The sequence below is a fragment of the Pteropus vampyrus genome, unplaced genomic scaffold (assembly GCF_000151845.1).
Source record: "Pteropus vampyrus isolate Shadow unplaced genomic scaffold, Pvam_2.0 Scaffold254, whole genome shotgun sequence".
Taxonomy (NCBI): domain Eukaryota; kingdom Metazoa; phylum Chordata; class Mammalia; order Chiroptera; family Pteropodidae; genus Pteropus; species Pteropus vampyrus.
In genome coordinates, this window is record NW_011889035.1 from 485,912 (window position 1) to 511,345 (window position 25,434).

A 25,434-nucleotide genomic window follows, 5' to 3' on the forward strand; every position below is an offset into this window, starting at 1 on the left:
TGATTCTTTATTATCTACCCTCATGATTTTTATCTCTGTTCTTTTTCTATAAGTTCTTAAAGCATTTTTCATGGTTGCTCTCAACATACATGCTGTTTTCTGAATAATCAATTTAGTTTCTCATTAATTCCAACAGATTTTGTTTCTGCTATTATATTTTAATTTTTGCAGTCATTTCTTATATCCTACCCATTTCTCTTAATCTCAGTGTGACTCTTCTTATGGTTTTCTGTTCCTGTTTATTAGAGAATATGGCTTATTTTCTTTTGGATATGCCAGATGGCTTATAAATGTCTCTACTAATGCCTATAGGGAATTATTTTCAGAAGACTTCTTTTGTTGAGCTTCAGACTGATAATTTGCTTTTCCTTGTCAAATAATCTTTTTTCTAGACTCTATTTTTTCTCTTCTATTTGATGAATGATATGTCCAGAGTCAATGTTTGCTGACATATGTAGGGTCTGAATTGCCCCTGGCCCTGCTCTGTTCACTTGTGTGAGTTTTTTTTTTTATATCTTCAGCTCTAAAGTAAGTTGTTTATATATAACCTCTAGTGTACATCTATAGTTACCAGGCTGTCATCTAGTGTAGCTTTTCTGGACAAAGAAAAGATCTTGTCTTGCTTTTTTTCATTGCCTTACTCTCTGACATTCTAGTCAGAGTATAAGGGGGCCTATGTTTTTCAACATGCACTGCTTGCATGAGTTCCCCTATCTCTTTCTCACTTTATAAAGGTTTACTTACGAAGATTACATCTCTTATGTTATTATATGCCTCTGCCAGAGCTACCTTCCTTTCCACTCCTATATACAACACACATAGATTCGTGGGTTTGCAATTTCCTTCTGAATGTAGAAATATAGAAAGAGAGGAGGTTATAGGGAACAACACTGTAGCAGCTACAAGAAGGTATACCTGTGCAATATAGGAATGCTGCTCAGCTTTGTAAGTGGCATAATCTTTATATTTACAAATCACGTAGTGGACAATGGGCAAAGGATAAAGCATCTTCCTTTATATTATTTTTACATGTTTTTCAGTATACTGTTATTATTTGTATCTTTTGATCTAATTCTGCTATTTTCATAATTACTAGAAATCCTTAAGATTCTGGCAATCAGTTGTTAGTGTGAATTTCTATTACTATTATTAATAAGAAACACTTATTAAGTATGTTACATATCAACACTAATATAAATGCTTTAAACATATTAACTCATTTAGTCTTTTATAAAACTCTTTTGTGGGGTACTATAATTATAATCATTTTATAAATGGGGAAAATGAGGCATAAAGAAGTTGAGGACCTGGCTAGTATGTAGCACAGTCAGGATATGAACTCGGGAAGTCTTCATATTTGCATATTGTATTTTTATCCTGTTTTCCTGCATCTTCATAGGCCCATTCTTCCTTCCTCTTTTTCTGCCTCCCTCTTTCCTTTTCTACTTCTGTCTCTTCCTTTCTTCTTTCTTTTATGACTACACAAAAGACTGTATCAGGACCTGGCAACTAGATGTCAAAAGGTTCAAAAGTATGACCTTTTTTGAGTTTTCGACTGCAGAATAGAAAAAGTATATATTTGTTTATATTTATATAGATTTAGTTCTTTAGGAATTGCATTAAGGTTACTTTATTAAACTTTCAGAGGTATGAATTTGTTTAGATTGTAGATTTGTTAAACAGAATTAATTTATTCTTTGTGGTTCTTAGTTTATTGGCCTTAGTAGGTGAGCAATTGAGCTATGGCAATGATGTCTAACCCTTTTGTCTAGTCCTTTGTAAGCACCTAACTTAAACTAAGGCACCACTAGACTTAGACTGTTGAGCACTTGAAATGTGGTTAGTCTGGATTGAGATGTGCTATAGATAACAAATACACTCTGGATTTTGAAGGCTTACTATAAATAAAAGAATATAAAATGTCTGATACTTTAAATATATTTATTACATATTGAGTATTTTTAATTTATTGGATTAAATAAAATAAAGTCAATTTTGCTTGTTTCTTTTTACTTTTTTAATGTAGCTACTAGACAAATAAAAATTACATACATGACTCATATTGTATTTCTGTTGGATATTCAAAAGTATATAAGATAGGGCAGGGGTCACCAAACCCTGAGCTGTGAACTGGTACCGTCCGTGGCCCGTTAGGAACAGGGCCGCACAGCAGGAGGTAAGTGGCAGGCCAGCGAGCGAAGCTTCCTCTGTATGTGCAGCCACTCCCCACTGCTAGCATCACTGCCTTAGCTCCACCTCAGATCATCAGGCATTAGATTCTCATGGGAGCACTGGTCCCTGATGCCAAAAAGGTTGGGGACCACTGATGGGTACCTCTTCTCTAGGAGTCTGCTGGGGAAGAAGACAGGCAGAGTCGTGGGGTAGGTGCCAGCTTGGAGCTCATGCATCGGAGACATCTAACCCAGTTTTGAGGGCCTTCAGAAGGTATCCTTTAAGGCAGCTGGTACTTTGTTTTATCTTTCTTTTTAACCTTCTTTTGAGAACTCTAAGTCTACTTTTTGGATGGAAGGAAATAAAAGTCAAAAGCTATTTAAAAAATTTTTGAGAATCTTGTTTTTAGGATATTGGTTCTCAGTCTAACGAAATAAATCAATATTGAAGTAGACCACTGTTCAACTGTCCCCCTAAACTGACTTAGGCAACTAGAAAGATGGCAGTGCCACTTGCTAAGTGTATAACAGAGGTCGGTTTGAGCTCTCTTGAGTTTAGGGGATCTGTGGGACATTTAGATGGGGAGAAACATTAATGTCAGTTGGATGTATGGAACTAGATGGAGTCCAAGAAAAATCTCTGTTGGCAATGCAGATTGAAGTTAGGACATCAGGAAGTGAGTAAAGTGAGAAATGGACAAACCTCTGAGGAACAGAGAAGGTTAAAGAGGGGGGAATATAAAGGTCATTGAAAAAGAATGGTCAGAGAAAGAAGAGTTTAGGTAGGCTAGTGTACTTTCAAGAAGCCAGCAAGTGCAGGTAGTGTCAAATGTAGCTAAGAGGTGAAGACTGAAATGTCTATTGTCTTTAATAATGAGGAAATTAATGGAGGAGAAAGCAGGTTCCCAGGAAGGGGCTAGGTTAGATGGCAAGGCCAGATTGCAGAATGTTGAAGATTTAATGGGAAGTAAAGAACTGGAGACAGTGAAGTTTATTGTTTGTTAGAGAAAGTGGTAGAGTGGGGTGGCTTTTGGGAGCTGCTGGGATGTATTTAACATACAACAACTTTCTGTGTGTGTGTTCATGTTCCCTAGGTTTTGTAAATCCATTAGAAAACTGTGTTTCTATATGTTTATATTCTTAGAATCCAAGTAGCATCCTTCATAAGGTAACTACGCATTAACAGTTGTTGATCATGATTTTAATTTAATCTCTTTTCAACAAGATTCTTTATTAATATCATTTCCAAATTCTCTAAACATTAAATAAGAGCTTTATTTTATCCAAGTTTAAATGCACTAAGACCCTTAGGCTTGGTTTATGTGAGCTCTGTAATCCACTAAAAACTATAATTCAAATCTAGATTCTGACACTTTTTAAGCTATGTAATCTTGAACAAATTGTCACTTCTGGCCTCTTTTTCCTCATCTAGGAAATGACAATAATACCTACCCTTAAAGGGCTGTTTTAGGATTCAGTGAGAAAATGTGTAAAGCGTTTAGTATTTAGTACTTTATACGAAGTAGGCACTCAGTAAATGCTTTGTAGAAAAACAGCAACTTCACGCTATACATGCCAACACTATGGTTTTTATAATTTAATTTATAAGTAGTATGTGTAATATAACTTTACACAAGAGTAAGCATTCTTAGTTGAAATTTGAGTGAAAAATTAACCTTTGAGTAAAAACTGTTTCTTTTTTTGCCCCCTCCTTTCCTTTCCAATCTAGGTCCTGAGGGAATCTAACAAATTAGCAGAAATGGAAGAACCACCCTTGCTTCCAGGAGAAAATATTAAAGATATGGGTCTGTAATGGTATTTTTTGTTACATTTCCTTCTCTTTTCTGATTATACAGACTATTCACTACCCTCAATATGCAGAGAACAGGCTCACCGCCCAAGACACCTCCTATCTGGTGGCACTCATCGCTGCCAGCCTGCCCGACATTTAGTGTGTTCTCTAAGCCTAGGGTTGCACTTGTTGATTTTGTTTGTATTTGGACTGCTGGGAAACATGCAAATTGAATTATATTCTGCTACTTCTCTGGTTTGCTTTAGTTTCATTGAAAGTAGGTAGACTTTTGCTGAATTTTGTGAAATAAAATTTCATTATTCTGAATTACCACAGGAAGATATTAGGTTGCCTAGATAAAAAACATTGAATTCTCATTTTGTTTAATTTTTCTTCAAACACATTTCTCGCTTCTTTCTTTATTTTTTCCTACTCTGAATAAACTCAGATCAGTTTTGGGATGAAAATATTTCATCTCTATTGCAGAGCAAGCTGTTTGCAATGTAGGTGCCTTTCTTTGTCCAGTCTGAAGAACTAAACATTAACTTTTGTGTGGACCGGAATCTGGAAACAAGCATTTAAGCTATTTTTTTTTTTTTTTTGTCCTCATGCTTTTACTTTAAAATACCAATAGCTTTTGAAATAAAGTAATATATTAGCAGAATAAAGTAAATGGTTTCTTAGCTAAAGTAAATACTACTTTTCATTTTATTATCAATTAACATTTTAAAAGGGCTTAATAAATTCTTAATTTTCCCTGGCTAAGTGTCATTTCCATGTATAAAACTAAGCAAGCCAAAGGGCTTGTTCTTGCTTACAGTACATTTAGCATGATAGTTGTCTCTTCTTGCTCTTGAGTCCTCATCAAATACCTTCCCAGTCTCCCCCACTCCCCCGACTCAGCCTCACATATCCCCTAAGCTCTTGTTCAGCATTGGATATTATATAACAACAATAGTTATCATTATTGAGTGCTTACGGTCTCATTTAATCATCTTCACAACAATCTTCTGAGAAAGTTATTAATCCCATTTAGTAGACGAGGAAACTAAAGCATAGGGAGATTACTTAGATAGTAAAGTTATAGCTAGCATTGTGACAGTATTTTTTCTCTTCTGAATCTAAAGCACATGCTATTTCTACTTTGACAAATTACCTTATAGAAGACTTTTAATTTACCACTTGATCTTTTTTTTGGCTCATTTTCCTTAAATAGCATGACTTCTTTTGGGACTTCATTCTTGACCCATTTCCATTTTCCCTTGTATGTGCTCTTTTTGGTTTACCCTATCTAAATTAGTAGCTTTACCTACTATTTATTTACTAATGATTCCAAAACTTATTTCTAGTGTGAACCTCTGTCCTAATACATATAAATAAATGCCTGCATCTTAGACACATGCCCTTGGATATCATAGTTATCCCTTATACCCAACATCTCCAAACTGAAATCATCACCTTTATCCCCCAAATTACTCCTTTTCTTTTACTATTTCCCCCAGTTAATACTAAAAACAGTTGTCCATTCACTCAAGGCAGAAATCTGGGAGTCATACTAGACTCTTTTTTTTCCTGAACTCTGACTCCCAAATCATTTACCTGATCTAGAAGAGTGAATCTCTAAGAATTTCTTTAATTTAACTTTTCCTCTCAATTTTCATGAGCCCTTGATATCATCTGTATTGGATTTCAAGTACCTATGAGAAACTTCAAGTGGAGATATCTAGGAGAGATATTTTAGGAGCTTAGGAGAGAGATTAGGGTTAGAAGTCCATATTTTGAAATCAGAACATGAATTTTAGTTGAAAAATAAAAGTAGGAAAACGACCCAGAGAGCATATGGAGTGAGAAGAGGGCCAAGAACATAGCTTTGGTAAACATTTTATAGTTACATGGTGAAAGGGGAACCAGGGAGAGAAATGAGGAGTGAAGAGTGTGTGATAGAGTCAGACTATATACTTAACTTTTGAAATAGTTTACTATTCGGTTTTCTCTCCCACTTCTGTATATTGGATTAGGTTCTTTTTCTGCATGGAGTGCTGTCTCACCATTCCTACCCATCTAAAGGATACTAACCATTGGGGCACAACTCACATGCTTATGTTCCTTGAACTTTTTCTGATCCCATAGCTGAATGGACTTCCCCTTCTCTATGTTAGAGTATGCTTTCGTGCCTCTCTTTCTGCAAAGATTGCATGCTCTCGTGTATTACATTTACTTGGATCTGTTTTATATCCTTATAGATATGTATTCTCAAGGTCATTTTAGTCTACCTCACAGAAACTCGTGGATTCTTTCCCTGTAAACTCAGTGAAAATTTGAGAGGATTAGTAAATCTAAGCTCTTTTGGTACCATAGGCAATATTAGTATTGTAAAATTTAGAGGAATACTTAATATATTAAATCAAGTATTCTGCTTCAAAATCATCTGTGTAGGTTTGCTTATTGTGCAAAAAATAAAATTAATATAAAGAACAGGACTAGCATGACCCTGAATATATTAATTCATGTAGAAAAAATGTTTGATTTTTAGTTGGTCTAATGTAAATCTGTGGTTTAGATGTTTTTAAAAAGTTAGTGTTAGGAACATCAACAGATGCTCTAGAGAAGTAACAGTCTGAGAGTCTTGTGGCCTGGGCACATCAACAGTGGAGGTAGCCCAGACTGCAGTATTTCGACTTTAAACACAGAAGACAGACCATGCCATGTGCGTGATGTGGTGGAAAGAGATTTGAAATTTTAGTCAGAAGACCTGCATTCAAGTCTTAATCTTGGCAGTTACTGGTTCTGGAACATTAGGCAATTTGTTTATTTCTCTGAGCCCTGGAAGTCTCATCTAAAAATTATAGGTAATTGTAGACCTTATTTTTAAGGGTTGTTATGAAGGTTAAAGTAGGTACTCAGGTTAAAGTGCTTTTTAAACTCTGAAATGCTAGGCCTTTGATGCTGGTTTTTAGTGCTGTCATTTGCTCTGTTAAGGTGCCTAATCACAGTCTCCCGTTTACTTGGTACAAACCCTGCTAAGCATAAATTCTCTCTTCAGAGTGACTTAGCTGCCACCAGCCTAAGGAGGAAGGGTAAAGAGGACAGAACAAAGAGCCTAATGATAAAAGTAGCATAGGTATAAACCCTTATATTTGAATAGTACTTATAATTTTGGATGGGTAGAGATGGTGAGACCATTACATACAGAGAACGAACCTAAACTATGTGTATTATTCATGATTTTAGAATAAAGAGGAAGGTGTAACAAAAACATTGGATGAAGGAGAACATATCCTCTAGGGGAATATAGAATAATAAGGTGATTTTCCTGTGTAAGAACATTGGCTCTGGAAGGAATCCAGAAATTATTTTAGGAATATTGAATAAAGCTTTAGTTGAAGTAAAAATTCATAAGGGCAAGAAAATATGCAAGGCAAGTTTGTGTATCTTTCTGTAATGACGGGTTTATTTAATTTTAAAGGCCTCTCTTTAAATTAAACATGCATTGGAAATAATGATTTAAACAATGTAGCTCATACTTGAACATTCCCAAAGGAATTATTTTGATGATTAGAAATTGCTAGAAGATCACTCTCATTTCAAATTTCATATACAAAGTGGTCAGTCCTTCAAAGTGATGAATAAAAAGCAAAGTCAGGAAGTTGTATCCCTTATAAAACATATTTCATGTGCCTAAGTTTTCCCAGAAGCCTCCTGAAAGGTTCTTAGAAATTTGTGCCTTCTTTGGAACAGTGAAGATATTCCTATATATGCTGATTTGCTACAATAATGACATTATGGGATTTATGAATATTTTAAGATAAAAAATTTTACGTTGGGCATTACAAAGTTTACCATATTAAGTATTATTTTGAACTGTGATAGCTGAGTTATCTTGCTTAATGTTTTAAAAAGCTGAATGGTGTGTAGATCCATCATTTATCATTTAATAAAACAATGCTTGTGATTATTTCTCTACAAAGTTGAACATCAGTTGCTTGGTCAGGAATATAATACTCTCTTATACTATTATTTTTCTAAGAAATTATATTCCTTATGCACTTCATTTCCCCTACAATATTTTTCCCCATAAATATAATTAGGTCAGAAGTTTCTGGTATTATATATTTCAGGTATTGTATTTTTAGAGGTATGTCGATAGACTAGACTGTGGCCAGAGAAGGTCAGCAGATTGGTGAGGTGATCTAGAAGCCATGTTAAGATGACTGGTGACTGTGATGTGAGACATTTACTGTTGTTAACCACCGTTACCACCACCCCTCCACCCACCACTCCAGCTCTCACACCTATTTTATCCCACAGGGATAGTGGCCATCTTTGTTTCTTTCTGATTTGCCTCCGGATAAGGGATGTCCTCTGCCTCTCTAGTTCTTCCTATTCTTCCTATTCTACATTCTTCCCCCAGATAATTGCATAGTTGGAAGCTTGGATTTGGCTTCTGTATTCTCTTTGAATCACTGGTTCTATGATTTTTGAGCATAAGTTTAGATTAGCAATCAGAATTCTATTAAATTTTATTTGTAAAAAGATGAGAGTATGGTTTTTAATACTGCACATTATATAGTAAATTGTGGACTCTTTGCCTTTTCAGCCAAAGATGTAACTTACATATGTCCATTCACTGGTGCTGTACGAGGAACTCTGACTGTCACAAATTACAGGTTATATTTCAAAAGCATGGAACGGGTAAGACTTGTTGGATTAGATTTTTATATGTTCATTTCTGTGCTGTTTGAAGACAGTTTTGTTCATTTTTGATCATTTTTATTAAAGTATTTCTAATTAAGATTTTTTTCTCAGCTATAATTATACAGTATCAATTGCTCAGATTTTTTTTTTTTCTTCCTTCCTTTAGGATCCCCCATTTGTTTTAGATGCTTCTCTTGGTGTGATAAGTAGAGTAGAAAAAATTGGTGGTGCTTCTAGTCGAGGTGAAAATTCTTATGGACTAGAAACTGTGTGTAAGGTAAATGTCATAATATGAAGTTTTATTTGATTTGAAAAGTTTTCTTAATGGGGTATATTAGGGCCTGTGTTTGGACTGATTTCCAACGTATCAAATGGATTTCATACTAGAAATGTCATTCTATTAGAAGAAAACAACATTTAGAAGTATTAAAAGGATAATCTATCATAAATTAGACTTGAATTCTTTTGGATCCAACTTTCACATTCATTATTTCATGTTGAGCCTCATTAAAATTCTGAAGTAGGTATGATAGACATTATTACCTTTAATTTCCAAATTAGAAACTTAAGGATCTGAGCAGGTAAGGCATGGCACTTTGTAGTGGAAGAACTGGTTATGATACATTCGTCATTACCTATCTTTTCTAGTTTTCCTAAATTTTCTGCTTCTGAAACAATTGTGAGGAAAACTTGATATTATAGACCTTCCCTGTTTTCTTATCTAACTTGCATTTTTTAAATACATTGATGCTTGAATGAAACTTAGATTTTTACAATTTTAACATTATATCATAGGTGCTTAATACTATGTGCCACTTCTACAGGTCAGTGTTCTCCTTCTTATGGCCCAGTTAACACCTGTGCTCATCTCAATTCTAGATCACCTTTTACTTTTGCTCTTCTGCTCGTGCCAAAAGTAAAAACAACAGTACATGCATAATTTTCAAGATACTTTCTTTTGTTAATCTTAGAAGTTTTGTGAATCTGTTATTAAAGCTAATGACTTAGTAATTTTATTTTTTGCTTTTTCATTGTAATCAGAAGGGCTCTAAGAATGTAATAACTGTTAACCATGTGTCAAGCACATTGTGTCCTGATCATTTTTCTGTAGTGTATATAAATAGAGCATATAAGAGAAAAATAAAGAGGGTGACTTTGAAATCACAATCATTTTAAGAATAATTTTTTCATGGAACAAGACCATTAAAAAACCTAGACATTTGCATGGCTTCTGCTGTGATCATTTTAGAGAGCTCTGTGGTTAACAGAGTGTTTATGAATATCTCTATTAGTTATAAAGCTATTTCCTGAGGAAAAACAAAGTATTGATTGGCTTAGGTTCCCGCACGTGTTTGTTTTAGAAGATGGTAGACTGGTATCCTAATTTTGGATCAAATTTGTAATAAAATGATTTTTCTTCATGTTGTATAGGTACATTGTAGTGGAGTGTCTCTGTGTTTGGTTTTACAGAATGAGGTATAATAAAACTATTTTTAATTTTGCCTAGATTGTAACAAATAAAATGAAGTCTTAAAATTATTCTTAATCTCAGTTTTTTTCTTAGTGCTGTTAAGATGTCAGTAAACCAGAACATGTCTACATTCAGCCTAAGCTTAGAAAATTGCTTGAGAACAAATAATGAAGGGAACCTTGGTCTTTAGATGGGACTGTAGCGCCTAATGATACCAACCAAACTATCAGAGTTTATGTGCCGATAGAGGGTTGAAGAACTTGGACATAGCGTAGAAGACCTTTAGGCAGTTTGGTTCTATAAGTCTAGTAGCGGGAGACTTAAAAGAGAAGATCCAATGAAATTGGGACTGACTGTAGGTAGAAAAACAATGACCAGGCATAATGGGAACAAAGACACTTATGAAATATAACAACAGCTAGTCAGATTTTTAATAGTGCAATTCATAACAGAAAATGGGTTTTCATAGGGAAAGAACATATGCTGATAGTGTGTATCAGTCATATTAAGTTTCAGATACAGTATCTTTAATCTCCAGTGCCTTCTTTCACTGACTTATCTTGAGTATATAAGCAGAGGTAAATTTTCTGTCCTCTGAATTCTGCCTTGTATTAGAGTGCCTTTCGTTTCTCTTATTTTCCTCAATAAGGAGTTGTAATTTCTCTTCCTCCAGAAGATGTCTGATGTATTTTTGTATGCCACATTCACAAATCTTAAAATTTTACCAGATAGTTCTAAGTTACCTTATTTGTTCACTAAATGAAAAGTGAAAAATGATAGGTGACTTGGATCCTAAATCTTTTCTAGGATATTAGAAATTTACGGTTTGCTCATAAACCTGAGGGGCGAACAAGAAGATCCATATTTGAGAATCTAATGAAATATGCCTTTCCTGTCTCTAATAACCTGGTAAGATGGCTCTCATCTTTGAAAAATGTGTATTGATATAAAGAAATTTGTCTAGGATATCTGAATAACTACATTTACGATTCTGCTTTGCCATTTAACCAGATGTATAATTTAAGTTTTAACCTAATCTCTCAGACCAGTTTTGTTAGGTATAACGTGAGGAAGCTAGACTAGCTGATTTCCGAGGTCCATTCCTGTGCAGTGACATTCTTTGATTTCTATACAGGGTGTTTCCATTATGAAAAGCTGTATATGTTCTTAGGATTTGAAATCTTTTTAATTGGGAGCTGACAGTTAAGTCTAGCAATTTAAGAGTGTGGGTGGACAGATACTTAACTGAGTTCCTACAATGTGCTGTTAATAGTGTTAGGCTCCCTCATTTATATTATATAATCTAACTTCCACAATATCCCTATGGTAGTAAATATTATTTATTCCTATTTTAAAGGTGAAACCATGAGCAGGTAAGTAACTCAAGGACATAGCTAGTAGGGAGTAAAATTTGGAATCAATACCCTAGTTTGATTTTCATTGTAGTTATTCTGCCATTCTGTCTACATAAATCAAATTTTGGGTATATAAATTGCATGCCAAAAAGTAGAAAGTTTATTCAGTGTGTTTTAGAAAATATAGCATAAACTTCAAAGCTGTTTAACTTATGATATCTGCAATGTCAAACTAATTATATCAGAAGGTATCTTTTTTATGTAACTGTTTCATTATTTAGAAGGAGACCTAAAACAGCTACCAAAGATATCTGAAGGAAATATGGTGACATGTTAGCCTTTAATAAATCTTGAGAATGAGCCTCTGAGCTTTTCTATATGTTTGAGAAATATGAAAAAACAATAAGTTTTCAAAATGATAAAACAAAATAAAACAACAATATAAAACAGGGACACCAATACAAAATACCTTGGCAGATAAGTAAGTAAAAACTGTGGATATAATAAGGATACGTTTCTGATTCATTACCTCTTAAAATGTCTTTTAGCTATTAATTCTGTATACTGTTTTTTTATAGCCCCTTTTTGCTTTTGAATACAAAGAAGTATTCCCTGAAAATGGGTGGAAGCTATATGATCCTCTTTTAGAGTATAGGAGGCAGGTATGTACTTTTTTCTTTCAATTTTAATATTCAGTATTCTTTACAACAAAAATTTATTGGTAGAAATAAACAGCTTTATATAGTTCTGTGGTTTTTGTTATTTTTTTCATGATGTTAAGCCTGATTTTTTGGCTGCCTTTCAGTTTCTTTAAACTGCTTTTCAGACTATGCCGATGATCTTTTATTAATATTTGCTTATCTAAGAGTTTATAAGTAAATCAGTTTATTTTAAAAATATTTAATAATTTTTAAAATAAATATAAATGGTAAATACATTTATATATTAACATATATTTTATTAATGTCATTCAGCATTATTCGCATTTTTCTCTTTTGGGCATCCTATAATTTAATTTCGGAAAAAATTTCAATAGTTCTGTTTATAACTTAGCTCTATATAAAATTATGAAAGTTTTACATCTTCACAGAAGATTCACTTCTACATAAAATGTTAACAACTCAAATCTGTTAATATATAAAACAGGTAATATAGCATGACTAAGGTGGGTTGATTTAATATTAGAAAACCTATTAATGTGATTTAATTCACCACAGTAAAAGAGTAAAGGAGAATTCAGTCTCAAAATCTGTGTTATAGCATATCATTCTTCCTATTCTTCCTCAGGACACTACTTCCCAAAGAGTCCCTATAGTACAATACTTAAACTCTACCTAAAGTTAGTCTTTATTTTTAACTTTACACATGTTCACTGTGATTTCCTAAGAATTTAAGTTTAGACACATTGATTGTTTCTTGGTAATCATTAGATTTGATATCCAAATTATTCTAGAATGCAGATATGAAAATCATTAGCTATGATTTTTATATTTAGATTTCAAATACTGCATTTTAATTATAAAACTTTTAATTTACTTAGGTTTGTTTCACAAAACCAGGAAGAATAAAAAACCACCATTAGAGAACTAAAGATATCTAAATGGTTTGAAACTGAGTTTCTGTTCAATCACATGGGTCAAGTAAAATTTTAAATTCCTCAGTTATAAAACCATCAGCTGGCAAAATATGAAGCACGATACAAAATAAATGTATCAACTAAAAACCAAGAGTCTACAAGTGACATTGCAAGATTTTTGCTAACCCAAAAATCAGTGTCAAAATTAGGTGGGAAAACAATCAGAAAATCTAACAAGTGTCTTTAGAATTGTGAGAAAGGGACTATTCTTTGGGAATCTGGGCAAAAATTGCTATCTGTTCTAGTAGCATTCAACATAGAACTTTGGAAAGTAGATAACTGTCCAAAGAAAAGAAATAATTATTAAAAAGAAAAAAGTTAAAGGGTAAATAAACAACTATACCCATACAGAGAGAATTATGAGATTAGGAAATATGGTAGTCAGAATAGAGCATTGAACTTTACATTAAATGATATGGATATCTTATGGTCTTTGACTTATAATTTGTTGACTTTTCTTACAGTTAAGGCATTTTATTTGTTTTTGACTCTACCAAGCTAAAGTCTAGTAGAGAAGATGCTGTATTTTTTGTAGTTAGAAAACTCAGAGTTTTTATTTTTATTTTTAAAACATTTTAAATGCCAGTTTATTAATTTTTTTCATACTATATATCCATAATTTTTTTTAACATTTTATTTTTTTTACTTTCTCCTTCCCCCTCCCCTCCCTTCTGGTAACCACAAGTCCATTGTCCATGTCCATAAGTCTCTGTTTGTTTGTCCTGTTCATTTGTTGCTTTTAAGTTTATATAGCCCACATGTGTGATATCAGGTGATTTTCAGCCTTTTCTGTTTGGCTTATTTCGCTTAGTATGATTATTTCAAAGTCACGTTGTTGCAAATGGCAGTATTTCATCTCTTCTTATGACTGAGTAATTCATTGTATATATGTACCACAGCTTCGTTAGCCAATCATCTATCGTAGGACACTTCAGTTGCTTCCAGGTGAATAATGCCACTGTGAATAATGCTGTGAATAATGCTGCTATGAACATCGGTGTGCAAATATCTTTTCAAATATGAGTTTTCAAGTCTTTGGGGTAAATACTCAATAGAGAGATTGCTGGATCATATGGTAGGTCAATTCTTAGTTTTTTGAGGAACCTCCACACCGCTTTTCATAGTGGCCGTACCAATTTGCAGTCACACCAGCAGTGTCTGAGGGTTCCTATTTCTCCACATCCTCTCCAACATTTGTTATTACTTGTCTTGTTGGTTATAGCCATTCTAACAGGTGTGAGATGGTATCTTATTGTGGTTTTGATTTGCATTTCCCTAATAGCTAGCGATGTTGAGCATCTTTTCATGTATTTGTTGGCCATTTATATGTCCTCTAGGGAGAAGTGCCTGTTCAGGTCCTCTGCCCATTTTTTGATTGGATTTCGTTTGTTTGTTTGTTGTTATTGAATCATATGAAAAACTCAGGGTTTTTTAAAAAATATTTTTTAAGCTTATTATGGAGGAAAATGGAGATCATCTCAATATAAATCTTAAGACTAGAGATAAAGCAGCAGAGTATTCTTTTTTTTTTAATTGAAAAAAATTGGAAGTGGTAATACTTGCACTCTGTGTAAAATTGAAAAGATATGAGGTGTATATTGAAATGTAGGTATGTCTTCTAGGCCAACCATGTCCCCCAAGCCTCCCATTTCCTTTCTCTTTTAGGAAATATTGTTACTGGTTACCTATATATCCTTTCAGAGATTTTATTCCCACAAAGTTTGTGTGTGTTTTGAACAGATGATAGCATACTATGCATACAGTTTTGTACCTTTTAAATTGTGTGTGTGTATGTGTAAAGAGGCTGCTGGCACAGTGCCTGCACATAGCAGATGCTCAATAAATGTATATATGTATATTACTATAATTTGTTTTCTTTTGATTCTGTCTTTTTCTGTGGTATGACTTGTCAGGGGTCATAAAAATTTTAAAATATATATTCATATAATGGTTTTATTTTCTCTAGTATGAAGGTTGAAAAATCTTTGTGTCTTACTAGATAATTTTATATGTCAAGTAGTATACTAGTTATACATACAGCAAATATTGAAGGACCAATGAGAACTTTATAATTGATGTGTTATTAAAAAAAATATTTTAAGTATTTCTCTTCTCTTTTTGGCTTTGCCTTCTGTTACTCCCTTGTAATATATTTTATATTAGCAATATTTAATTAGTACTATAATTCACTTTAGGTATGTAAGTGATAAAAAATATATATAGCATTTTGGTGGACACTTGGTGCCTGCCCTGTGAAATTTCTTTGTATGCATGGCACAGACTCAATCATCCAATGAAACTGAATGAGACTGTTCTTTTTAAAGACAGGAAATATTTGTGATCTTGCTGTTTCCTTCCTTCCTCCTGGATCTGTAGCACAGACCTTGCACTTGATCAATATTTAATAATGTAATAAATATTAACAAAATTGAATGCCACAAAGAACACAGATCTCTATGTTGGAATGTCTCATTCTAATAGCCTGGTCACTAAAGGCAGACAGTAACTATCCCAACAACTTAAAAGATGGATAGTAGAGATGAGAGAAGCTGAATAGGATGCCTTCTATTCTGATGTCTTGTAATATTTTAGTTAGGTAGTACTTTGTGTTGTTTTATTTCACATACAGGGAATTCCAAATGAAAGCTGGAGAATAACAAAGATAAATGAACGATATGAGCTTTGTGATACATACCCTGCCCTCTTGGTTGTACCAGCAAATATTCCTGATGAAGAATTAAAGAGAGTGGCATCCTTCAGATCAAGGGGCCGTATCCCAGTAAGTATGAAGCTTTGATGAGACTTCATAAATGCTTTTATACTCTACATAATGCTGAGAGTAATGAATGGGAGAATGGATGCAGGATAAAAATAGCTATAGCATCAGGTTTTTATGGGGATATTAGAGAATGTGTTACTTAAAAAAATTAAAACTAGGGGCAAGACTTAGATTTCTAGAGAGTTTCACATGGGTATTAGAGAAGTCCACAGAATTGCATGATTCTTAACTGGTTCTGTGTATTATGCACTATTTCTTTATCTTACTATACATTCTTTAGTCATGGTGATAAGTGCTTTTTCCTTTAAATCCTAGAAAGAAAATTTTACAAAGCTGTGATAAATCACTGTGTTCTAGAAAGATCCACTCAAATATATTTAGGTACAAAATTCATAGATTCTAAAGACTTTATAGTTGGGCACTTTTGTTGATAATAGTAATAATAAAACATGAAAAGTGGGGCTTACTTATCCACTTTTAATGTATTTTTTTTCTAGAGACAACACTTCCCTATAATCAGTGACTTTTATAGATCAATATCTGATTAAAGAATTAGACCAAGTTTTCATGTGCCAGAGTTGGCTAGAAAAAAAGATGATATTTCATAGCAGCCTCATATATTCTTTCATGGCTAGACTTTGAATCCAATAAGAAAGCAGAGTTTTATAGAGTACTGTTTCTGAGAAGAATTATAAACAGAAGTATATAAAGGGTATGTCACCATCCCCTCCCCACTTGAGGTTTTATCATGGATTCATCCTGAAAGTCAAGCCACAATCACTCGATGTAGCCAGCCCATGGTAGGAGTGAGTGGGAAGAGAAGCAAAGAAGATGAAAAATACCTTCAAGCCATCATGGATTCCAATGCCCAATCTCATAAAATTTTTATATTTGATGCCCGGCCAAGTGTTAATGCCGTTGCCAATAAGGTAAGATTGTCTTTCAATAATTATGATAACAGTTTCATGAATCAGTTGGTTTGGTGGGAGCCATAGTGTAGTAGAAGTCAAGCTTTCCAGTGATAAAGATATAGATTCTAATCCTGGCTTTCCTGCTTGGTGATATGACTTAGTTGTTTAATCTTTTTAGACCTTAATTGCTCATTTGTAAAATGAGAATAGTAATAGCTAACAGAGTTGTCTTGCGGGTAAAAATCATCTAGTAAAAAATAATGCATAACCCTGTGCTTACATAATAAATAGGTGTTCAGCAGTTATTAGTTTCTCCCTTTTTCAAACTTGACAACTAACTGAGCTTATACAAAGTCTGCACTGCACTGCTGTAGCCTGAAGCAGTGTTCTCAGTGACCAGTGGTGCCCTCTTCTAACAGCCCTTCACCTATACAGGTTATTCAGACTGAAGACTTGGAGTATCTTAGCTGGAGCAGTAGTCCTGATTTCTGCTGTAGAATAAATACTTGCATTGTGGAAATAGAAATTCTGGTCCAGTTGACAAAATCTACCAGAGGAGATACAATTCAGCTTTTAAAAATTATCTCCTTTTTTAACCCTCAATAAGCAATGTGTATATGTATTATAGAAGAATTAGCTAATGCAGAGAAGCAAAAAGAAGAAAATATTTCAAAACACTCTTAAACCTGTAACTAAGAAACATCATTAAACCTTGGTTATACTTTCCATATATATGTGTATATGCATGCAGACATGTATTTGAAAAAGAATGCAATAGTTGTAACTTTTTTAAAAAATTAACTCTATGCCAATAAACATTCACCTATAACATTATTTTAATGGTATAATAATAATAATACCAACTGTTGTTGGATATTTAGTTTATTTCTGTTTTTTTTGCTATTATTAACAATAATGGGGATGATCATCTTTTTAATGAAATTGTGGAGGATGTATCTAATTACTTCCATCCTGTCTATTACATTTTGAGGGGATTGTGAGTTCCAGTTATTCTCTATTAAACTGTAAATATTCCTTCATAAAAGAGCAATGAAATAATATGTATGAGAAGCCCGTAGTCCAGGACTGGCATATATTTTTCCAGTAATTGCTTGTTCCCCTCCCTAAACTTTATGCCATGAATTAGTAGGAATAAGATTTAGGATATTTTCTAGGCTGAGAGAAGGAGAGAGAAATATAAGGCAGAAAAAGAGGTAGGGCAAAATGTTATATTCCTCATCTTATTTTTTAAAATTATTTTCATGTATATTTCACTATAGAAGTCTCCCCTTTTATAGGACTGAAATATTTTTTTTTATTGGGACTTTTTTTTATCACAAGATATGTAGTAGACAGTATAAAAACTAGGAAGGCATAGAAAGGAGATAAAAATCACCTATGATTACTAATATTTTGATATAGTTTCCTTCACTATTTTTTCTGTGCATTTAAGCATTAGTTATTTTGTTTCATTGTTTTTTTCCCTTAACATCATAAGAATTATTTCTTTTAATGGAATATTTTTGAAAAATAATAGTATTTATTATGTAGCTGTATCATTCATTGAATCATTTTTCTAATGTCGGACGTTTAAATAGTATTTTAAATGTAGCCAAAATAGATATCTTTTGTTGACATCTTTGAATATTTCCTTAAAATAGTTTACTAGATATACAATTACTATATCAAAATTTAAAATATGCATATTTTAAAAAATTTTATTGCATGTTACAGATAGTTTTCAGAAAGGTTGCTTCACTTTACCAGCCTGATGCCTTCCACCAGTTTTATTGAGATATAATTGACATTTAACATTGTTTAAGGTATACAACATAATGATTTCATATATGTATATATATTGAAATGATTACCACAATAAGTCTAGTTAACATCCATTACCTCATGTAGTTACAAATATTTTTTCCTTGTGATGAGAACTTTTAAGGTCTGCTGCCTTAGCAACTTTCAAATACGCAATAGAATGTTATTAACTCTAGTCACCATGCTGTACATTAGATCTCCAGAATTTATTAATCTTATAACTGGAAGTTTTACCTTTTGACTACCTTTGCCCGATTCTCCCACTTGCCTCCCTTTTTTAATTTTCAGAAGTGTTCCAACAAATATTTTTTACTTGCATAGTAAGAACATTTTTATAGCTTAATTGATATGAATATGACAGATGATCTTGCAGCCATGTCTCAATTAAGTTCTTCTTTCCAGCCATAGCTTATTTTGATCACCAAATATTTCTCATTCTGTTCTGTAGATGCAGGTTTAAGTCTTTGAGGATAGTGATAGTAATATGCCATAGTATTTTGTGCTTTTATACTTATTCTTTTTATTTTAAAATAATAATATGCTTAAAATAAAAACAAAGTCATGATTGCAAAGCATTTAAAAAATATAAATAGTAAACTGATGTGAAGAGGAAGGGAGGTGAAACAACATGGGCCAGTGGTAAACTAAATAGATATATTCTTGCACATGGAGCTTACTAGTCCGGCGATTTCAGTCTTCTGTAAGAAATTGTTTGGGTAGGACATGAAATATGGGTGGGGAAATTTAGTGCTTTAAAATGTTAAAGTACCTTCATATATGTTATCACATTTAATTTTTATAATAGCCACTACATAAGGAAGTCAGTGTGAGTGTATATTCCTGTTTTATGAAGAAAAACATGTGGTAGAGAATGGTTAAGTTGCCCTGAGCCATCTTCATTTTTCCATGAGTTTTCTGATTCCTAGTAAAAAGTGTCATCTTTCATGCTATTGGATAGTTTATGGCACTTTTTCATGGATGTCAGCATACAGTGGATGTGCATTCATTTATGATTTCTTGTGATATGTTTTCCAGGCAAAGGGTGGAGGCTATGAAAGTGAAGATGCCTATCAAAATGCAGAACTAGTTTTTCTAGATATCCACAATATTCACGTTATGAGAGAATCATTACGAAAACTTAAGGAGATTGTGTACCCCAACATTGAAGAGACCCACTGGTTGTCTAACTTGGAATCTACTCACTGGCTAGAACATATTAAGGTGGGTATATGTTACTATTTCCTATACTATTGTAGAATATCAGATAAGGACTTTCTTTGTCCCTTTGTCTATATTGGCTTTTACAGTTGAAATCAAGATGAAGGCAGCTTTCTGAACAGTGAAAAATTGATAACCACTTTGATAATTAGAAGTACTTCTAAGTTTTGGTGCTTGAATGAATTAGTTTTCTATATTGTACATTTTGTACTTCTTTCCCACCCTTTCCCATCCTGTTTGAATTCTACCTGTTCTTCAGTTCTGAGTTCATATTTCATTTATTCTATGCAGCCTTCTCAGATTGCATCCATTTCCATTTTCTCTGAAGTTTTCACTTTTTCTTTCCATTTAATCTGGTACTACCTTGCACTTAGTTATTTTTGTGTATCAAACAACGTATATTGCTGATTCATGGAGACAAGGGCTAGATAAATCATAAATCATGTTTCTTTTTATCCCCTCAAAAGTTAGGACAGCACTATCTGAATAATAGGCACCCAATAAATATGTGTTGCATGACTTGTGAAGTAGAAACCATTCTGGTCGGGGAGATGAAGTGAAGTAGTTGAATGCTAAATGATTTGGAGACTACCATGTGAACACTAATTTGCCTAACGTGGTAATATAGTGTTTGAAGCACCAAATGTTATTTCAGTTAATATAGTTACATATATTCTCAGATATGGTCTGAATTTCAGTAACATAGCTTACCAAAATACGGACTTCTATAACCTAACATATATTAATACTATGAAATAAAGGAAAATGAAATTTTTATGTTAAGGAGGAACAGACGTGTAGTCACATTAAAATCTCTAAAATTCAGATAAAATTGAAAAGGCCAAATTGACCTAATAAGAATTACAGACTATTTGTACTGTTCTCTTCTAGAAGCCTAGAAGTTTGAATGTAGCAAAGTGTGAACAGTTCTCAAATGCATGTTCATGTGGCCCATCTATTACATGAAATGTAAATAGAAAACCTTAAGACTTGATTTGGAACTAACATAAATCGTAGCACTCACTTCTGTAAATTCCAGGTCATTTCACTAGCAGGTACAACGTTCTCTCCAAAAACCTGGTTATAACAAAAACAAGTTTCCTTAGAGGTACAAGAGGTACAGCTGTGCCAGGACTACCTTTTCTTCCCCCCCTCCCCACCCTCCTCACACCTGCAAGGCTTACCCACTGACTTTCTTCAGATCTCTGCTCACATATCACTTTCCCAGAAGCCTTTCTCAACCATTCCATACAAAATAACAGTTCTGTCAGCACCCCCTAGACCTGTATGCTTTTTCACTCACTGCCCTCTGACATGGTATACACTTTATTTATTTGCATCTGGCTGGCCTCCTCTGCCAGAATGTAGACTTCATTAAGCTAGTACTTTGTTTTGTTCACATTCTGTCTCTAGCACCTAGAGCAGTGCCTGCCACATAGTAAGGGGCTCCATAAATGTTTATTTTGTAAATGAATAAATGAATTAAAATGTTCTCCATTTTGGAGAACTCTTCCTGGTCAGTCTTAACTTTCCCATTTTTCTAATCCTTTGGGTCAATGATATGTAAGTCTGGATTTGGTAGAAGTTGTTTAAAATAGTAAGATAGGATTAGTGGAGAATGAGGCCCAGGCACTTTTGAAAAAAAATGCTCACAGTGTGCATAGTCCAGATAGAGATTGTTTCAGAGTACCCCATTTCCCGATTATGCCTACAGTTATGATCAAAAGAGGGTTATGACCTAGCTAGTAAATCTGTTGTCTTTCATTCTGATCTAGGTGGAACCATATTGTTCTTTAAATATGATCTGGTCAATGCAGAGAATAGGGTTGTATTGTCATTTTCAACGGATACTATACTTTTGTTTCTTTTTTGGTTACATCTAATTCTGTTTAGTTTTAACTCAAGATCAACTTAAGAAAAGGTAAATTATTTTAGATACCAGTTAAATTGACATGGTTATATATTGATCTGATGAGAATTTTTTAATCCTCCTGATACAGAAAAGTAGCTTACTTTAAAGTATTACACTCTGCTTTCTTGTATACTGTGATATATATAAAAATAGTAAAATAAATGCTGTGGAAGCTATAGAGTACTTTAAAAGAGATCAGTTTATGGTTTTCATACCTATTCAAATTTAGTTAAGTATTGCTTTAATAGATAAGGCCTCAGCTGGGTTATTTTTATTTAAATGGGTGATGTTAGAATATTTGAAGATTCTTAGAAATAGATCATTTTAGAACTTAATCCTTTTTTTCTCTTATTCATACTCTTGGTTTAAAACCCAAATGTACTTTTCATTTGGATGTTTCATTGTGTAGATTAATAGGAGTCTGCATTTATGAGGTTTTTCTACCATTAAAAAAATTTAGGAAGGGACTGATGTTTTTTTCTCCATGTTATTGAGATAATCATCCCTAACAAAGTTCTCTGAGTAAACTTTGAAGAAGGAAGCGTTTAATTTTTTTAAATTTAATGGAAAAAAAAAATTTGCAGCTTATTCTTGCAGGGGCTCTTAGGATCGCTGACAAAGTAGAGTCAGGAAAGACGTCCGTGGTGGTACACTGCAGTGATGGCTGGGACCGCACAGCTCAGCTGTCTTCCCTTGCCATGCTCATGTTGGATGGATACTATCGAACTGTCCGAGGATTTGAAGTCCTTGTGGAAAAAGAATGGCTGAGCTTTGGACATCGATTTCAGCTTGTAAGTGAAGACCTGAACTCAGTGTACTTGCATCTCACATAAGGCGTGTGAAAATAATGCCTTTTATTCATTAGATATTCATCTAAAATTGATCATTTATTCTAGTGGGGTAAACGTCTCAAGAGAACTTTGTTTTGGAAAGCATTAGAATATCCTGTCACAGCTTTGCAGTCTGGAGCCAGGGCTACTAGCTATTTGTCAGGCATCTATCTGACCCAGTCTCTTCTGTGATTGCTACCAGGAAACATCAGATATCATTCCATGATTTCTACAGGTGTCTCCACCGGTAAATGACAGTTCAGATTAGCATAAATGGTTATGGAATTACAAGGCACTCCAGCTTCTCCTGTAGACCTAAAATAAGACAAGAATGGCTTAATTATTCTTAAAGTAGCCCTATAAACTAGTATTGCTCACACAGGATCAGGGTCTTAAAAAGAAGAAAACAGCCTGGGACTAAAATAACAGAAAAAATTAAAATTAAAATTTGACTCACAGTTGGGAAATAAAACAACTTTTTTATCTTCCTTTTTAAAGTACTGACACTAAGTAATGGCCATATGTATGGACAGTGTTGCAGTTTTATGGAAATGACATTTTGTGCTCTCTGTATATTTCAGAATGTATGTTGATGATGGTGGTGGTATCAAATCGAAGACTGTGAAAGACCTCAGAGTCCAGGCATTCATTGATGAATGTCTTCTATTGTGTCCCCAAAATGACTTTAGTTTCTTTAGTAACACCTCCAGCAATAAGCAGTAAATTGCTTCCTGGAACTATCTAGTGTCACTTCAGAAAGTCTACCTACTAGAAACTTCTTCCTCACAGTAAACTAAAATTTGCTTCCCATTTTCCTGCTTTCCCTTTAGAGACAGAAAGAACAAAGTGACTGCTTATCCATATAAGATAGCCCTTCAGATATTTGAAAGTAGCTGTCTGCCCATGTAATTTATAATCTTCAGTTCTTCTGGCTGACCATCCATTTTCTTTAGTCTTTTCTCATTCTAATCCCCTCACCATCCCAGATGTCCTCTGGACGTTGGTCATGGCTTTTCTACAAGTGGGTGTACAGAGCTAATTACAGTTTTTAAAATAGAGGAATGGGATTATTACGTCTCTTTTAAAGGATGCTACTCTTTCACATTTGCTTTTTTGTTAAATCATCCTTTGGATCATGTAGCTTTTAATTAAGTAAACATTCAAGTAGTTTTTAGTTATGATACTAAAAACTACTTGAATGTTTACTTAATTAAAAGCTACATACTATATTTAGTATATGCTAAATACTAAATTTGGAATCAGAAAACTTGATTCTCATCTATTGCCCATCTGTGTTGGTTGTAATCATAGAATTAGAATGAAGAGTAGGAATATTTTCCCAGGAAGGAGGAGCAGGGTAAGCAAATGTCTAGGTGGGATTGAGCATGGCGAGAGTAGAGTTGAGGGAGAGAGAGGTTTAGAGAATCTAGGAGCGGGGAGGTAGAGTGTCAGAGCCCTTGAAGCCACTGAGAGTGTGGTTCCTAGATTAGCTGAAAAACGTTTTGCCCAGATGCTGTCTTTAATGTTAACCTTTAGTATCCAGTAGTTACCAGGGTATGTGAGTAGTATTTATAAATAATTTGAAAGAAACAGACATTTAAAGGTAGTCTGTGCTTTTGAACTTGAACTGTTAAATAAAAGTGGGCATCTGGAGTATCTATTCAGATGGCTCACATTTTTCAATTCTCTATAAAATGTATTTATCATGAAAAGACCGTTAAAAAAAAGCCCAAACTCTTACTTCAAAGGATAAAGATTTAGCCAAAGCTGCACATGTTCATATAAATGTGATCAAAATCATAAACATTTCAGACTGTTTAAAGATGCTACGGATTCCTAAGTTGCTAATTCTGGTTACCTACTCCATTTTTTTTTTTTTATCCCTAGTTATATGAAAGAATTTGTCAATTAAGGACATCTGGTCAAGAGGATATGCTCATATAATTAATGTAGGATAGTGATTCTCAAACTTTTTGATTTCAGGACTTCTTTCCATTTTTGACAATTATTTGTGATCGCAGAGAACTTTGTTTACATGGTTTATATATCAATATTTATCATATTAGAAATTAAAATTAAAACATTTTAAAGTATTCATTAAAAAAATAAATCTATTTTTCTTAGTCCATTTGGGCTGTTATAACAATCTCACAGAATGAGTGGCTTATAAAAGAACAGAAATTTATTTCTCACAGTTTTGAAGGCTGGAAGTCCAAGGTCAGGATGCCAGCATAGTTAGGTTCTGGTGAAGGCCCTCTTCTGGGTTGTAGATTGCTGACTTCTCACTGGTGGAAGGAGGCTAGGGAGCTCTGTGGGGTCTCTCTTGCTAAGAGCACAGACCCCATTCATGAGGGTTCCACTCTCATGACCTCGGTAGCTCCCAAAGACGACTCCTTATGTCATCACATTAGGAGTTCAACATAGGAATTTTGAAGGAGGGGGACACAAACATTCAGACCATCGTACTGTTATTATATATTAACATAACATATTAAAGAAAACTATATTTTCTAAAACAAAGTTTTCATGAGAAGAGTGACATTGTTCTACATTTGGCGGGGGGAGCATTTCATATCTACTTCTTCATTACATCTGCTGCAATATGTTCTGTTAAAGTATACGAGGTTAAAGTATACGAGGAAAATCTGACCATGCACAGATTGAAAAGCAAAGAGTATTTTAATAGCAAAATTTAACTACTAATTGCCGTTCGATTCCAGTGCCTTGCTTCATTTCTCCTAAGGTACCAAAAGTTTATCCTTCATCACTTCTGCACCATTAGTGCAAATGGCAATGCACTGAAAAAGGCAAATACTATTTTAACATTATGAAAATAGTTTTGA

The 25,434-nt window shown here is 33.7% G+C and overlaps 1 protein-coding gene across 8 annotated transcripts in view; it reads left to right on the top strand.

The window, feature by feature from the left end:
* The window catches only part of MTMR2 (myotubularin related protein 2), a 100,060-nt gene that overhangs the window by 66,990 nt on the left and 7,636 nt on the right, over positions 1-25,434 (top strand). For 4 of the 8 annotated variants that reach the window (XM_023520250.1, XM_023520254.1, XM_023520252.1 and 1 more), the window contains 10 exons: positions 2,346-2,464; positions 3,901-3,976; positions 8,561-8,655; positions 8,825-8,935; positions 10,937-11,038; positions 12,063-12,146; positions 15,750-15,899; positions 16,640-16,828; positions 19,667-19,852; positions 22,346-22,552. In XM_023520250.1, the coding sequence (XP_023376018.1) occupies positions 2,346-2,464; positions 3,901-3,976; positions 8,561-8,655; positions 8,825-8,935; positions 10,937-11,038; positions 12,063-12,146; positions 15,750-15,899; positions 16,640-16,828; positions 19,667-19,852; positions 22,346-22,552 (1,319 nt within the window). The remainder of the gene's footprint in view (positions 1-2,345; positions 2,465-3,900; positions 3,977-8,560; positions 8,656-8,824; positions 8,936-10,936; positions 11,039-12,062; positions 12,147-15,749; positions 15,900-16,639; positions 16,829-19,666; positions 19,853-22,345; positions 22,553-25,434) is intronic. The other 4 variants (XM_011374727.2, XM_011374724.2, XM_011374725.2 and 1 more) reach the window with 2 other exon arrangements.